Here is a 15,199-nt window from a genome sequence, read left to right on the forward strand (position 1 = left end):
TGGAAGGAAAACTTTCAGCCAATATCTAGCCCTGATCACTTTTTCTCCTTCAGGCTGTATTTATGTTCAGTTTGAACTGTCTCTACCTTTCTCATTACTATTTTCTTATAAACCATCTGTTTTCTTCAATACCTAGCTACTGCATTTTCACTTAATTATTTGAACAAAGCAGAGAGGCCTGAATACTTCTCCATCATAACTGACCACCTGTTTCCTAGTCCAGGCTTGAGCTTTCATGATTCTATCAAATTGCCTCTGTGTCATCTTGTGACAAACTCTATGACAGGGTCCTTTTATTATCAATTAACAAGAAATATAACAAAATATTTTGTTCAATCTTCAACAGCATGAACTAATATTTGTGTGGAAAAATCTAATCCCACTAATTTCAGCCTGTTCAAAGTCCTTCAGCGCTGTTTTGTATGTGTACCAAGATCCTTTGCAAGACTAGTGTCTCTCAAATCAGCATCACCCCAGCCTGCCAATATATGTGCTTCAGGGGCTAATGATAATGTTCAGCAAACTCAGTTATGAGACAGATTCACAAGGAATTCCACTCACAGCTGCCACCCAACCATAGTCACCTCATCATCAAGCTGCTATAGTTCCCATGTTCTCCATCTTGACTGTTTTCCACATTTTCCACACTTCCACTGTATGAGATGTTCCAAATCTACAAAATCTGCACTTGTTCTGTTGTGCCAGGCCTGATTCTTCACTTTTAGCCCTGGAAATTCTGCAGACCTAATCTCTCTTTACTTGCCAGCTGGTTCATGCATTGCCCTCTTCTTTTTCCACTTGAACCTGTTAGTTCCCAGCACTGGTTCAAACGCCACAATTTTACATCATCAAACCAGTTTTTATTTTCTACCTTAACAGGAGTCTGTGGTCTCCCCCACAGCTTTAGGGGACTGCACAAACAGGAAGAGTTCAGCTCTACACTGTCAGTTTGAGCTGAAATCAAACCCAGCTTTCCCCTTATCACTTAAACTTCTGACTGCTCCCCATGCCATAACTGCTCAACAGAATGCAGGGAACTAATGGGTATAACAGAAAATGAGATCAACCTTCTTTCCTTATAATATAAACCAATTTTTAATAATAAAAACGTCTCTCAAGTTTTAAGTGAGAATAACACATACATTTCAGTGTAAAACAGTGCACAGTGTAAATGCCCTTGGACACCCTTCTCTGCATCTGTCATGTTGCCAGAGGCTGCAGGCATGGGCCAGGATCTTGCCCAGGCCATTTTGCAGAGCACAACTAATGGGGACCTAGGCAGGACTCACCCCATGGGTCCTTTTTTACTTTGGGGTAAAGTAAAAAAGAACCCATGGGGTGGGGTTCCTATGGTTCTTACAGTACTAAGTACATTTGAAATTCTGGATTCAGAGAAGAAACATCAATTTTTTCTTCAAAAAGCAAATGGTAAGAGTAACTTTTCCAAAATTAACAAAAAGTGCATAGAAATAGAAATCTGCTCATCTGGTTGCAGTCCAGAATGGACACCCAGTACCAAATTTGTATGCCAATGCTGGCAGTCCATAGGCTGTCCTAGTTCCCTGCAACACGTTGCTGCACATCAGAGGAAATAAAAAAAGAGAAATAAAAGAGAAATAAAAAATAAAAAGAGAAAATAAAAAATAAGTTCCTTTCCCAAAATAATTTCAGTCTGTGAGAGAAGAAAACACATATTAAAAAAATTAAGAAACAAGATTCAGAACAAACTGTATCTCCTAATTTGCCATAAACAGTTTTGTGTTCAAGAGAAGATTAGAAAAATTAGAGAGGCCTTCATGTCCAAATGAAAACATCCATTAGTTTTTGAGTTGCTCTGGATGTTAACAAAATAAAATTACGCCCACTAAAAAACAAACAACAACACAAATAAAACCCCCAAACCTTTATTTTCTAAAATACACATTACTGCAAAGCGCTCCTGGGTTCCTTGACTGGGAGCTGGTTTAAAAGAGGCTGTGGAGGAACAGGAATGGGGAGTTTCTTGTACACCTGCCATGTTAGGGAGGGCTGGTCATGTTAAGGCACTCACTCCAAAAGAACATTATTTCTGTCCTGAGACTGCTGACATGCTTTGATTAGTTTCAGCCAGTAACTTGGAAAAAACTACAGTGCTTAAGGTAATACTGACAGAATGGAGAACAATTTTTCAAACAAGTAAAAATAAAGAACATTATATACATGATTCCTTTTTTCTTTTAACTTAAAAGCACCCCTAATACATCTTAATAACTGTATTAAAGACTCCTTAAATATTGAAGATTTTAAATAATGTAGATTTTTTTCAGTAAACTGGGAGTAGCTGTGTAACTGCCATTATATTGGTCCCATTTTAAACAATATAATTTTTATTTTCATCTTGTACATATAATAACATGATTGAAAACACATATTATTCCACTCCACATAAATAAGTATAGTTCTTCTGACCTGTTTTAAAAACTACATCTGTTGAAATAATCAGATTATCAGACTGTATTTTTTCTTTGTAAAGTTTTTGTAAAAATCCTATAGTCCTCTTCATTAGCACTGATTCCAGAGTATATAATCACAGGGCATTAGTAAAAAGAGTTAATAAAAAACCTGAAAGCTACAGTAAGTAAAATGAAGTAATGATAAGAAGTATTACGGAATGTATACTCTGCAGCATAGAGAGATTATCTCACTGGGCTGAAGTGGGAAATTGCTCCAGAAGAAATTCTTTATGTTCCTATTTGAATAAACCATAGATTGTGCTATTCTTTCCTCAAGTGCAGGTCAGATGATGAAAAAGTGGGGTTTATGAAACTACCACTAAAGAGCATTGACCAAAACCTGCTGGCAGTTAAAGGGGTGCCAGGGGCAGTACAGGGAGAGAGAGGGGTGTCCAGCAGGATTTTCTGAACCAAGCCGTATCTTGAAGTCCACAACTTTCTGGTGGTTGCATAAACAAGTCACCAGGAGAACTGTGCTTTCTTGAAGCATAATGGTCATTTTCCAGGCATCTGAATGGCAGCAGCATCCATTCTTGTCTGTCGTGTTTGCTTCAAGAATTTGAAGTCAAAGAAATGCATGGATCCTGCATGGGCTCCAGGAGTTCAGAGGCAGATTCCTGATGCCTGGGCCAGCAGGTCCCTCTCCTCCAGAGCACAGCAGCACCATCGGGGTCAGTTTGCAGGGTCTTCGGTCAGGGCTCCTCAGAGCCGAGCACTCTCGTGGGGCTGCCAAGAGGTGCCTCTTACTCCTACAAATCCCCTTCTGTAGGTGGCTGGCACAACCTATAGAGTCTTAAGTGCAGAGCAGGGAATTAAAGATCACAGGGATAATGACAAAGTTACTGGATTCACATACAAAGGGTCAGCAGCTTCTTTGTTACTCTGCAAGCTTTAGTGGTAATGATGTATCAAGCATACACCTATTGTTAATCTTAGTAATTGGAAGTTTAGAAGTGCCACTAACCATTTGTTAGCTAAAGTATTTACAATCATTGTTTACAATATTATTTGAGACTCTTCATCACTTCCTCTTAATCTTGGTTCAATTTGGTTTTTCAACAGTCTCTTCTCTCTTTTTCTATTTCTTTTGATTTTAAACCCAGTTCAGCATTTTTCCTGAACAAAAAAGTTCTCCCTGTCATACAGGCTGGGATACCAAACACATAAAAGAACATATCTGCTTGTTGACATGCTTGAACAAATCTTAAAATTAATAATCACCTTCTCAGAGAAATTTTTGACTCACAAGATTAACAAATTGAGAATAGTGGTTAAACACATGTTGACCACTAAGCACATGTTGATTTGTCATTCATGTATGTTTTTGTGAGCTTTTACTTGGCTTTTTCTTCTTTACATCAGAATAAACTCAAGTCTTTTATAACTTCTCTTTCAAGACAGCTATTACAGATTTGTACTAAGAAATATAATCCTGGGAGTTAATTCACCAGATGTCCTTTTAACTTTGCTCAGTTTTGTTTTGCATTATGATGGAACCCAGCAGGAACACACATATCTGAGCTTTATTGCCCTGAAATAATCCAAGTAAATAGTTCTGGAATTTTCCACTGTGATTTAGACTGTACTCAAAAGAAAAAAAATGCCTGATCTTGTGATTTGTTTTTAAAACTGCTTCTTTTTGAAAGCAACATGGTTATGGCCATATCAATGGAGCCAAAGTAATGTGTGGCCATTAATACGGCAAAATAACTACACTGCCAAAGCACTGATGGATGGCACCCAGGCCATGGTACAGGAGCCAACACCATTGTTTTATTTGTTTTTGAAATAGCAATTAAAATTTAACAGAAGGATAAGGTTCTAAATGCAAAATTCTACTCTTTTTAATGTCTCTGAGTTAATGAACCAAGACTGTTAGAGGGAGCATCACCAGTGTCTCTAAAGTTTAAAAACATTTTCTATAAACATTTTGAGGAGTGGATAGGAGAGAAAAAAAGAAAAATTAAAAGAAGGGCTAATATCGACTAACTCAGAAGTCTTAATGGGCGAATAAGATATCAGTGTTTAAGGATGTTTTCTTAACACTGAATCAATGTGCTCTTTGGAGGACTCGGGCACTACCGAACACATTTATTCTGTCTGAAGATATGACACAGACTTTGCTGGACCTTTTCTGATGCTGATGCCAGATGCTGGACCTTTTCTGGTGCCAGAATTGTTTTGCCTTCATGTAAAAAATGCCATTAACAACAGCAGAAACAGAAGTTTCTCTGGTATTTGTACAGACAGATTCTGTATATATCGTCATCTAAACCGTGACAAATTGTTACTGCCATTGTGGGAAAATGCTGTCTTACAGTTTATTAAAGAAAAATCTTTTCTCTCTGAGAGGTGAAATTGGAAGAAACTGACCAAAGATACTTTACTTAAAAGTAAATGTATTATTCTCTTGTAGAGAGATACGAACATCTCTATCTCCCATTAGATGCAGTGGGATTCACAAATGTACAGTACTATTCAAAGCTGCCTTCTAGACAAACCCATATATAACCCTGGGCAACTGAGGTTCCTTAGGGCTGCATTACTGTGTGGTTACTCTGACTGGAAGTGCTTGCTCTTAAACCTGCTCTTCCAGAACTAAACTATCAGATTCTTGAAAGTACACTACTGTATTATCTTTGCATATCTGCAGTCACATTTGCTGTTCAGGAATTTTTCTTTCTAAACATTCCAGAGACAACTGACCATCACTAGCTTTGCCAGCTCCTAGAAACAGTCCAAATAAGATCAGCTATGTTTGATTCAGAAAATGCAGAAATCCTTGAATCTCATGATCTGTAAATTGTAAGCATCAAAGGTGATGAATCAATAGCGTGTACTTAGTTTAGTACAGGGAGAAAAAAGAATTATTTTTTTTCTTTTTTTCCAGCATTGCTACTAAGATCATCTTTGGTTATAGCAGGAACCCCACAATTTCTACAGAAACAAAATTAGCAATCAGAGAAAATGTATAATACATAATAACCTACCGAGGTGCATGCTGTGGCATTTGGTCCATCACTTTCAGATTCTTGGCAGAGATTTCAACCCTTGGTCCCTGCAGAAACAGAGAATTTATGGTACCAACAGTATTGATAAAACAAATCATCCTTAGGAAAAAATATTGTAATGGAAGTGTGGTTCCTATTCGAGAATCCATTAACTACTTTTAAAATATTTGGAATCCATTGGGTGGATACAATTATCATCTGTGTTTACCTAAAAGATAAATTAGTCCCAAACTACTTTACAAGCACTGCTGTCTAGCACTAGGTAATTTCTGCTATTTTAACACTATGATTGAGACTTGGGTTTTTTCTGTGCAGAAATTGTCTTAAATATTCTGCACATTCTCTCTTTTCTAACTATCAAGGCACACACAACATATACTGAGGCATAGGTTTGAATTGCTGTAGAGGCTGTACATATAAAAGTTAACTTGTTTCTCTCACACACAGGTGTAGCTATTCAGCCATTAGTAGGACTTGGGACTTGTAGATTTGCAGTGCGCAAAGTACTGTGCCACAGCACAATAAACTGGTGTTTGCACCATGATGTCACTGGACAACAGTGGCATGCAGCAGACACATGCAAACACTCACCTGCTTTCGCATGATGTCTGTAGCTTGCATGATACACTTGGGCAGGAGTCCATGGCTGCGGGCTAGTATGGCTGCTTGCTCCAGGGACACGCTCAGCGTACTCCTGAACAAGGGAACAAGTGTTAGGAAATCACAGATCATAGCTTAGAAAATATAAATAGGCTTAGAAAGTATAAATGTGCAGAACACTTACCTGTTAAGTATTGCTTCCGTTAGCTATTTACTTTTATTTACTTTTTTAGATTTTTTTACATACAAAACTATTAAATGGCCTCAGTCTTGCTGCAGCTGGATATTGCAATTATTTGAGTCTCCAGCATCATTACTACAAGGCTGTGTGTCACTGCTCTACTGCATTGATTTATTTTAAAGGGAGTCACAAATTAATCTTTACTTTTGAGACACTGGCAGAATAGTGGTGTGTTTCAAAACCAATGTGTGCACACACCAAGATTCTAAAGCTATTTTTGAGCAACTTCCTACATTTTCAGTGTGCAACTGAAGACAATGCTGACTACAGCTTCTATGCAACGAGATCACTTGGTTAGTTGCATTGGATGAGGCACTGAAACACAAAATCTTTTGTGTCAATACTACTTATCAACAAAAGTGTTAAAAGTTACAACCTATCCTGAAGTAAAGACGGCAGCAGATTTAGATCCTTATTACATTCTCTTAAAATTTCCCTTATTTTGCTTTGAATAGGATTGCATCTCTAGAAAGGACAGAAGCTGCTATCACAGAAGTAGCACACAGGTTTAACCCTCACTCACCTCTGCATCCCAGTGGCGCACATGGTGATCTGACAGGCTCCCAGCCGGTAGCAGAGCTCAGAGGATATGGGCAGCAGGCCAGCTCCTGATGAGGCATTGCTGGAACATCCTGACTGCATTGGCTTTGTACTAATGAAAGACTTTAGCAGCCTGCAAAGCTCATCCATTGCATTGATAGGGCGAATAAGCTAAACAAAGCAATACAAAAACAATCCACAGCATATTAACACCAAGCTATAAAGACATTTACAAGTCTTTATACGATTGTCTAAGCACAATATTCTAGACAAGCCTAACTGCCTCACAGTAACAACTATTTACAGTATTTATGAACTTTGGAAGTGGCACAATAACATTACTTATGCTTGGGACAATTTTTTATCACAAATCACACAGATTGTTTACAATGTGTACTACAATTGCAAAGATGTTCCCTGCAGTAGCATTTTAATGCTTTACATGCATATATCCACATCACCTGCCCCGTTAGAGAGACTGCCTACATGTGAGATGCTGGGCAGCACTATTTTCTTGATTTCTCTGCAACAAAGTGTACATACTGAACAAAGTGTAACAAATTGCAAATTGAACATTTGTTCGTTTTCATGCATCTGTGGGAGAGAAAAATGAGCCCATTCTGTCTGGCATCAGACACCATGTTTGGCAAGGGCAGGCAGGGCCACACAGAGTCTCCTTAGTGCTGCAGTGAAGGGGGTTTGTGTCTACCCAGGTTCTGAACGTTTTCTTCTCAACAAAAGAACTGTAGCCAAGCTTCAGGGAAATTCAGATCCACTCCTTTAAGGTCGGAAATATTTTAAAATGCTGTTTGTGTTTGTATAGATCTGCCATACAGGTATCCCACAACTGGAATTTTAGAGAAGATGAAATAATACTTCCATGAGAGAATTTGTTGCAGAAATAAGCGCAGAAACAATACCTGGTCAATCTTCACTGCAGTAGTATTGGAATCAGTGGGCAAGTTGGATCTTTCTAGGTAAAATGTCCTGCAAAAAGGCCAATAGGTACTACATTAGTTGGGTTTCTCCCACTTCAAGCACATATATGTATACTATCTTGCATAAAACAGCTGAGAAGGCTATGCTAAAAATCTTGCATTTGAAGATCTGCTACCTTATTGAACCATTGAGACTGCAGTAATTTACAGAGTCTGTACTAACATGTTCCAAATCCCCATTAAGAACAATATAATTCTAGCTCTGCACAAAATTCTGAGGTCAAATCTGCATTCCTTCTGAATGGGCTAATCTACTGGGAAAAAATTACTAAGTTTCCCACACAATGAGGATCTCCAAAAATTCTATTTGTACAAAAACCTCATCCAGAATGGAACATCTTTTTCATTAAATTTTAAGGCCCTTAATAAGGAGTGCTCTGAAATTTTCAATGTCTTTTAAGGCAAAGCAGAAGTACAAAATACCTGAGTTTACGGTAGTATTGCTGCACTTTTTCGAGTGAAACGCCATTAATTTGCTGTGGGAGTTCTTCTAGAGATGAACCAGTTGGTTGTGATTGCCCCTCTGTACTCTCCAGAGCTGAAGAAGAAAACACTTTACTAAAGCTATGTTATTAGTGTTTGTTTTAAATTCATTTATTTATCTCTGTATCACCTCATTGCTCAGCAGATGACTGTTGGATCATGTCAAGGTTGATTCTGTCAGTCTATAAATTTAATGCTTTTCCCAGTATGGGAGTACACAGAGATGAGTTTCACAGAAAGCAGTTCTGTCTGACAGCAATTACTCCCCATTGGTGGTCCCTTGAAAGAAATTTCCTGTGTTGTATTTTGGTGTGAATATTTGCTTATCAAGTCGATTTCTAGCTCAGATGATTCTGTCACGGTGTTTGCTTTTTAAAACACTTCTCTGTAGCCTGGGCACATCTCTTGATCCTACACTAGATCAAACTATCCATGTAGTCCAGTATAATGTCTCTATGGCTGAGGCATAAAAAAGCCCCAAACAAGCACATCTTGTTCTCATGACTCTGTCTAATTCTAAAGTCTAGCACTCCCCCAGGGCTTCCTAAAATAGAAATATCTGCTTCCTAAGTGAGTCTGCAGGTCTCAGCTGCTTTTTTAAAAGCTTCATCGTCATTTTTTATTTTTAATCTTTCAAAATCGGTAGTTAGCTTATTTTTCTCAAGAAAGCTTTTTATAGACACCTTTTGTAAAGAGCACTGTGTGCAGTTTCAAGGTTCCCCCATTCTGAAACCGAGCAGGCAGTTTGGAGAAGTAGTAGCTGTCTAGATAAAAGATAACCTTCAAGGCCTGACGACTTCCTTCGATGTGGTAGACGACATGAGTATCTGGAGAAATAAAGATAAAACACTTGCTGATTTACCACAGCAGAAGAATTGTGAAACCATTGCTATTTGAGTTTGTTAAATTATCTAATGACATATCACATCACCATAAGGTATGTAAGGGACAGCCTATATGGAGAGAATGCAGGCTCTGAAATCTTATACTCAAAAGATCATAGTGTGACCTAGTATGATGTTTGATCCAAATACAGTAAATATGGTTAATAATTAGAATCCCATGTTGTTTCAAGGCATTTCATATCCAGTAGACATGAAGAGAGAGATCTGGCAGGGTAAGACACTGGACACTGAAAAGCTGGGAATTCACCACAGCGAGCGTGGTGCTAATTCTCTGTCACATCTCCCCCTGCCCAGAATCACACAGATGAGGCACAATGGCACAGGCCACAGCTACACAGCACAGAACATGCACCACCATTCCATTGTGTCAGTCCTGCTTTAGGGGCTGTGTGCTTGCAGGGGAAGCTGAGGGAATACAGCAGTGCCTCAGAGAAGCTGCCCACTGCTCTCCAGGTGTGACACGGTCTCTTAGATTTACAATTATAGAGGATATTAGTCCATAGAACATACCAAAAAAAGTGCCTCAAAGAAACAGGGAATACTCACTTGCTACAAGACTTTCATCCAGCTGCTTGAAAAAAAAGGCAACTTTGTCTAGTTCAGCCAGAGTAACCTGGATGTCTTCCAGCATGGTGCGCTCCTCCTTCTGTAGGGCAAGGCAACAGATACAAATAGGTTATTATCTGCCAGAAGATGAGCGATAGGAAGGTACTGTTGTTATGGGCATGTTTTGGTTCAAGACACTTAAAGTAGAGTGCAGAGCCTTCCATTAGCTCCATCCCAGCTAGGATATTACTAACAGCTTTTTAACTCTGTGATACAACTATAACCACCCTTTGCTAAGACGTCATTTGATGTGATTCATGGAGTAGAGAGGGTTAAAAAAAGAGCAAGTTTGAAAGGATCTCTTTCTCCAAACTTCACAAATATGAAGAATGGCTTATCAGTTACTGCAAAATAAATACTGATACCTTCTATGTAATGCAAACAAATAGCAGTTACACACAAAGATAGTTTGAACTGTATTTTATAAAAAATCTCCACACTCAATCTACAATGTCTACAAAGCAGAGGAAAAAAACCTCCCTTCTCTATAATATTAGAGCTACTTTTCTGTCTTATGCATCTCTTTTCTTAGCATTTTTAGAGTTTCAGCAGCTGATCTCCTGTAGCTGTGGCTCATCTGTTCATTAGGTGCAAATTAACCATGCGAGCACGGCTCCTCTCCTTAGACCTGGTGCCTCAAGCCCCTGCACCACAGACTTCTCACCACAGAGAGAGACTGAACTCTGTTTGTCTCAACTCCTGCAATACTCAGAATTCCTTCACCCGTTTGGGGGATGTGTGTCCTCACCAGGGAATGGCAGAGGACACTCATGCTATCAACAGCTGGGCACTAAAAGCTCTCTAAATGCAGTAGCATTACTCCAAATATGAAGGCTGACTGTTTTCTACAGTGTTCTAGTGTGACAATGGGTCCAGCATTTGTGCAGAGGTGAATATGATTAGATAAGGAATATGGCTCTTGGTTGTCAGCTGTGGAAATCTCCAGAGTTTGCAGTAGTGAGAGTCTGAATATGCTGCTGGAATGCAGGTAAGAGGTTCAACAGCTCTGGCTGTGCTGAGTGGCACAGAATCACACAGGCAAACGTAAGCAGACTCAAGGATACCACAATTCTTTTTCTTACCACAGTGGGGGAGAGAAGAGACTGGTAGTTCAGTAAAACTCCAGTGGCTGCTATCTGTTCCAGCCATTTTCTGCTAGCATCTCTGCTGCTCTCTTCATACTCCCCATTGTTGTTGTAACGATAGTTGAGAGCAGCCAGTAACTGCTCTGAAAAGGTGCAAACAGCAGCCACCAGAGACTGACAGAAGATGGAATCACGTCTCAGTTGTAGCTCAGTATCTGTCAGAGAAGGGGAGAGAAGCATAAAGAAGTCATGAATACACACATCTTCCTTCTCGCTGCCAACTGTGTGTGTGTGCGCGCGCACATAATGTTTGGCTTCTGCTGTAGCTTTGCAATGACTTCACAGATAACCTCTCCTTGCTGTGTGACCTGGATGGATAGATAAAGACAGCACAGCTGGCATATGCACATGTTGCGAAATTTTCTAGTCCAATTGACTGTTCATTACTCCCTCTGCCATCTGCATGCTCCTTCTGACTGGAAAGAAACTATTGGAAAGTAACTAACTCCTTAGTTACAGCCATATCTGGATTGATTCCCTTCTTTTTACATTTACAGGAGCAAGAGAATTATTGAAAGAAGGTCCCCACCACTACTTCTCCCCTTGGGTATTAGAGATTAATCTTCCCTCATCCATCTGTATTTTGTGGACTTCCCATATGCCTAATGCATTAACTGGGCCCATCCATACAGTACTAATTGGTTTGTTTCTTGGGAGAATTTCCCCTATGTTAATTTTGTTTCCAGTGTGCCTGCCAGGTAGCCACATGCTGGTCAAATCAATCTTGTCATGCTTCAGGGGATTGCAGGCCAGAGAGGCACATGAATAAGTAAAGAGTTACTTCCCAGGCACTCCCAGCCCCTCCAGCAGGTTCTGCAGTGCTGCAGCAGCCTCTCATTGCAAGGCACTGCTCCCAAGGGAAAGAAGCTGAAGACATCACTCAGAGGCTTCGAAGGTCTGGATTATTTTTATAAGCACTGAACACAACAGACTGACTAATGCACTCCAGGCCCTGGGCCATATTCTCAGCTTAAGGGCAATGATCCTTCTTTGCAGTGGATGTTCATGGAAATGCTGCAGGAGATGGAGCATCCATAGAGAGACACTTTGGGAGACATTTTATCTGCTATCAAAACCCAGCCTTTATGGTCAGTAGACTGGCACACAGCATGGATTGGACGGACTCACAGACCAGCCCTGGCAGGGGCTGAGAGATAAGTTAGAGACATACAAATCTCTGATCTTCATTCTATGAAGATTTGAGAATCAAGTGTGGCACCAGTTTCCAGTTACATATTATGTTATTTTCAAACAAAAGGACTCCAAGTAAGTGCTACAATTACAAAAAGACTGTGCCCAGGTTCCTTGTAAAGACCTGTCCCTTGCTCTGCAAGTACAATGTTTGGCATGTGGTAACAGGTTTCTGATGTCCCTAGTGTATTTGCGTTCTCCTTGCACATGTAAGGTCTCCATCTGTTCTTGACTGTAATTTCAGTATACCTGCTCTGTTTGTAATGATGACAGAGTCCATGGGCTCAAAAAAGTTGTGCAATAGATCTAATTTTTGCTGCATATTCTCACCACAGCAGGAAGAGTAAAGGAAAGGAGAGTTCTCTTCCATCTGAGAAGGAGGATTGTACAAAGGAAAAAATGAAGACAGAAAAACCCCATCTTAGGGAATCTTTGGTATGTTTTTTTGGTTAAAAAACATGGTCTTAGGGACTTCTTGGGTAAGTTGTTTTGTAAAAAATGAAAACCCCTTACCTGTGCATTTTAACAAGGCCAAAAGAAGCTGATTCTTCCCATCTAAAACAGTGAAGAAATGTTGTAGTCAACATAATACCAAGGTAGATGTGATTGCAGCTGGTTAACAGTTTCCTAATTCCCCCCAAATCCCTGGCACCGGCATGGCCATGTCTATTTACTCTGATAGCCCTCACCTGCACAGACGTGTTCATGACTGAAAAAAAACCTAAGTGTACAGCAAAGAATTTTACTGGCTACATGATCCGTTAACTACCATGAATTACTGGAAACAAATTGCATTTGCAGATGAAACCCTAAGGAGGTGATTACTATCCAGTGCTTCACACTGATCTGTAAACATCAGTTTCATCTCCTGTTTCAGTTCAACCAGACTGCAGCAGTTTAGGATGTTATAATATCTGACTAGCACTCACTTCACAGTTTGGAATATACCAAACATCCCTCTCTTCAATTTCTAAAAGGGTTTAAAAAGCACAGGAAATAGATCAGTCTGACATCAATCTGAATGGGCTGATGAAATAAAGGGGGAAAAGTTCTTTGGAATTGCTGCAGAGGTGCCATTTTACCATAAAACACCAGGACTCTGCAAACCATAATCTGCTCTACCTGGTCCTCTCTAGAGCCTGGGACAGCCTTATTACAAAATGAGTTAAAATTATGAAATCAACTGCTGGATTTGATTAAGATCTCTTCTCCCTGAAGCTAGTAACAAACGTTTCCTTATTTACAGACCTTCCACATGTTTCTGTATGATGTCAACAAGGTTCTTGATGCACAGTGGAAGGTTCCATGGATCTTCCTGAATGCTGGCTTGAATATTATTCCGGCACCTAACTGTGGTTTCTTCCTTCTGTTTAAATTCTAGAAAACATGTAGTGTGTTAGCCATTTAAGAAATGCCACATAACTAAGAATGGCTTAGGAGTTATAATGTGAATACAGATGAAAGCAGATAAGCAGTACCAATAGCAGTAACTGAGAATTCAAAAGATCCTTAAATAGAACTAATAGAGAGGGCAAAAAACTATTCCCATAGTCCCATTATCAGCAGTCTCCCTGCATTGCTTTCAGGACTGTGGGCCTGGCTGACATGCACAGTGCAGGGAGCTCTGCCCCACCCACTGGACAAAGAACCCCTGCTTCCTCTGCCTTTAATGACCTGCAGGCAGCTGTACTGGGTAGGTCCAGAGAATAAGATCAACTTTTTGGCTGCAACTGTCACATCCCGTAATACGATGAGAAGAATGAAAGCTTTTCACCTAATGAAAGCTAACTATTAATTATAGAGTAGAAAATTTATCCTCCATGACTTAGCTATGTAGTTAAGCCAAACACCTCATTTTTTGTGATGAAGTGCATAAGCAAACAGTGAACAAAAAAAATTATGCCAAATAACTGATCCTGGACAGGACCAGAAGAGCATTCCAGGTCCATCCATCACAAAAAAGTGGCTATGGTAGCTATTAAACAGACACTATGGACCAAGATTCCAGCTGAGTGTAGGCAGGGCTTGTCTATTCCTCAGTGTGATCAGTTAACTAAAAGACTCTCTCAGCGTAATTAATCTACTTTTAATAAATGAGATTCTGTTTAAGCAAAATAAAAGAAACGTCTGTTATTTCTTCACTTCATTACAACAGTGAATGGAAAGGCTAACAGATGCTTCTCAAGTCTACACAAATGTGAATGTGTTCATAGAGATGAGTACATGTAACAGAACTTCACAGGAGTTATTTCTGGAGTCAAAGAAAAAAAAAGCAGGAAAATATCTCTAGTTCTAGAGTTTGCCACTGTAACTAAAAACTAGAGCCTGTGAGAGGTTGGAGCTCTCACCTCCTACAGCACCTGAGGTACAGCAGGAGTAGTAGGGAATATTTCAGCTTTCAAGTGGGAAAGGAAATGCAGCAAATATTTAAAAAATAAAATCCTGTGTATTTCAGGCAGAAAAGAAACATCCTGAGCCCTAAAAGACCATCAAGACCAAAGTCATCACACTCCCTGAGGAAAAAGAAAATATGGTATCATCTTTTTGCTCTCTATGGGAATCAGTTTTCAAAATAAGTCTTATGTGAGGATGAATTTACGCTGGCAATCATCCATCTGAAGAAAAGCAGAGTAAATCATTAAGCAAACTGAGGTAGAACCTTTGGTGCCTTGGATGTTCAGTGGTCGACGCCTCATCAGCTCATCACAGCACTCCTTCACCTTGAATCTGACTATCCTTACTTTTTTGTACCCTTTCAAATTTTGGAATTTGGAAAGGTATTTGGAAACTTGTGAAAGGGCCGCAAGAATCGAGCAGCATGTAACAAAAGAGGCTTCTGTGTGTTTCAGGAGGATTTCCCATAAAAATTACTTCTTTGGGATTCAATAATTTCAGTGGTCAGACATGGTACGTGCCTAATGCACGACTGGGTAGACTGCAGAGTTAAGGATCTCGGTGTGGCCATAGCACATATGCTTTCATGTTAA

At 39.6% G+C, this 15,199-nt stretch overlaps 1 protein-coding gene across 2 annotated transcripts in view; it reads right to left on the minus strand.

Annotated features, from left to right (window-relative positions):
• Positions 1–1,076: 1,076 nt before the first annotated feature.
• PREX1 (phosphatidylinositol-3,4,5-trisphosphate dependent Rac exchange factor 1) overlaps positions 1,077–15,199 on the minus strand; it is a 115,310-nt gene continuing 101,187 nt past the window's right edge. For both annotated transcript variants that reach the window (XM_030962992.1, XM_030962991.1), the window contains exons 30-40: positions 13,461–13,589; positions 12,726–12,767; positions 10,959–11,176; positions 9,817–9,916; positions 9,049–9,192; positions 8,306–8,420; positions 7,805–7,871; positions 6,868–7,055; positions 6,095–6,197; positions 5,483–5,550; positions 1,077–3,284 (exon numbers count right to left, since the gene is read on the minus strand). In XM_030962992.1, coding sequence (XP_030818852.1) covers positions 3,242–3,284; positions 5,483–5,550; positions 6,095–6,197; positions 6,868–7,055; positions 7,805–7,871; positions 8,306–8,420; positions 9,049–9,192; positions 9,817–9,916; positions 10,959–11,176; positions 12,726–12,767; positions 13,461–13,589 — 1,217 coding nt within the window. In that variant the 3' untranslated portion in view covers positions 1,077–3,241. The remainder of the gene's footprint in view (positions 3,285–5,482; positions 5,551–6,094; positions 6,198–6,867; positions 7,056–7,804; positions 7,872–8,305; positions 8,421–9,048; positions 9,193–9,816; positions 9,917–10,958; positions 11,177–12,725; positions 12,768–13,460; positions 13,590–15,199) is intronic.

This window comes from Camarhynchus parvulus, chromosome 20 (genome assembly GCF_901933205.1).
Source record: "Camarhynchus parvulus chromosome 20, STF_HiC, whole genome shotgun sequence".
Lineage (NCBI taxonomy): Eukaryota > Metazoa > Chordata > Aves > Passeriformes > Thraupidae > Camarhynchus > Camarhynchus parvulus.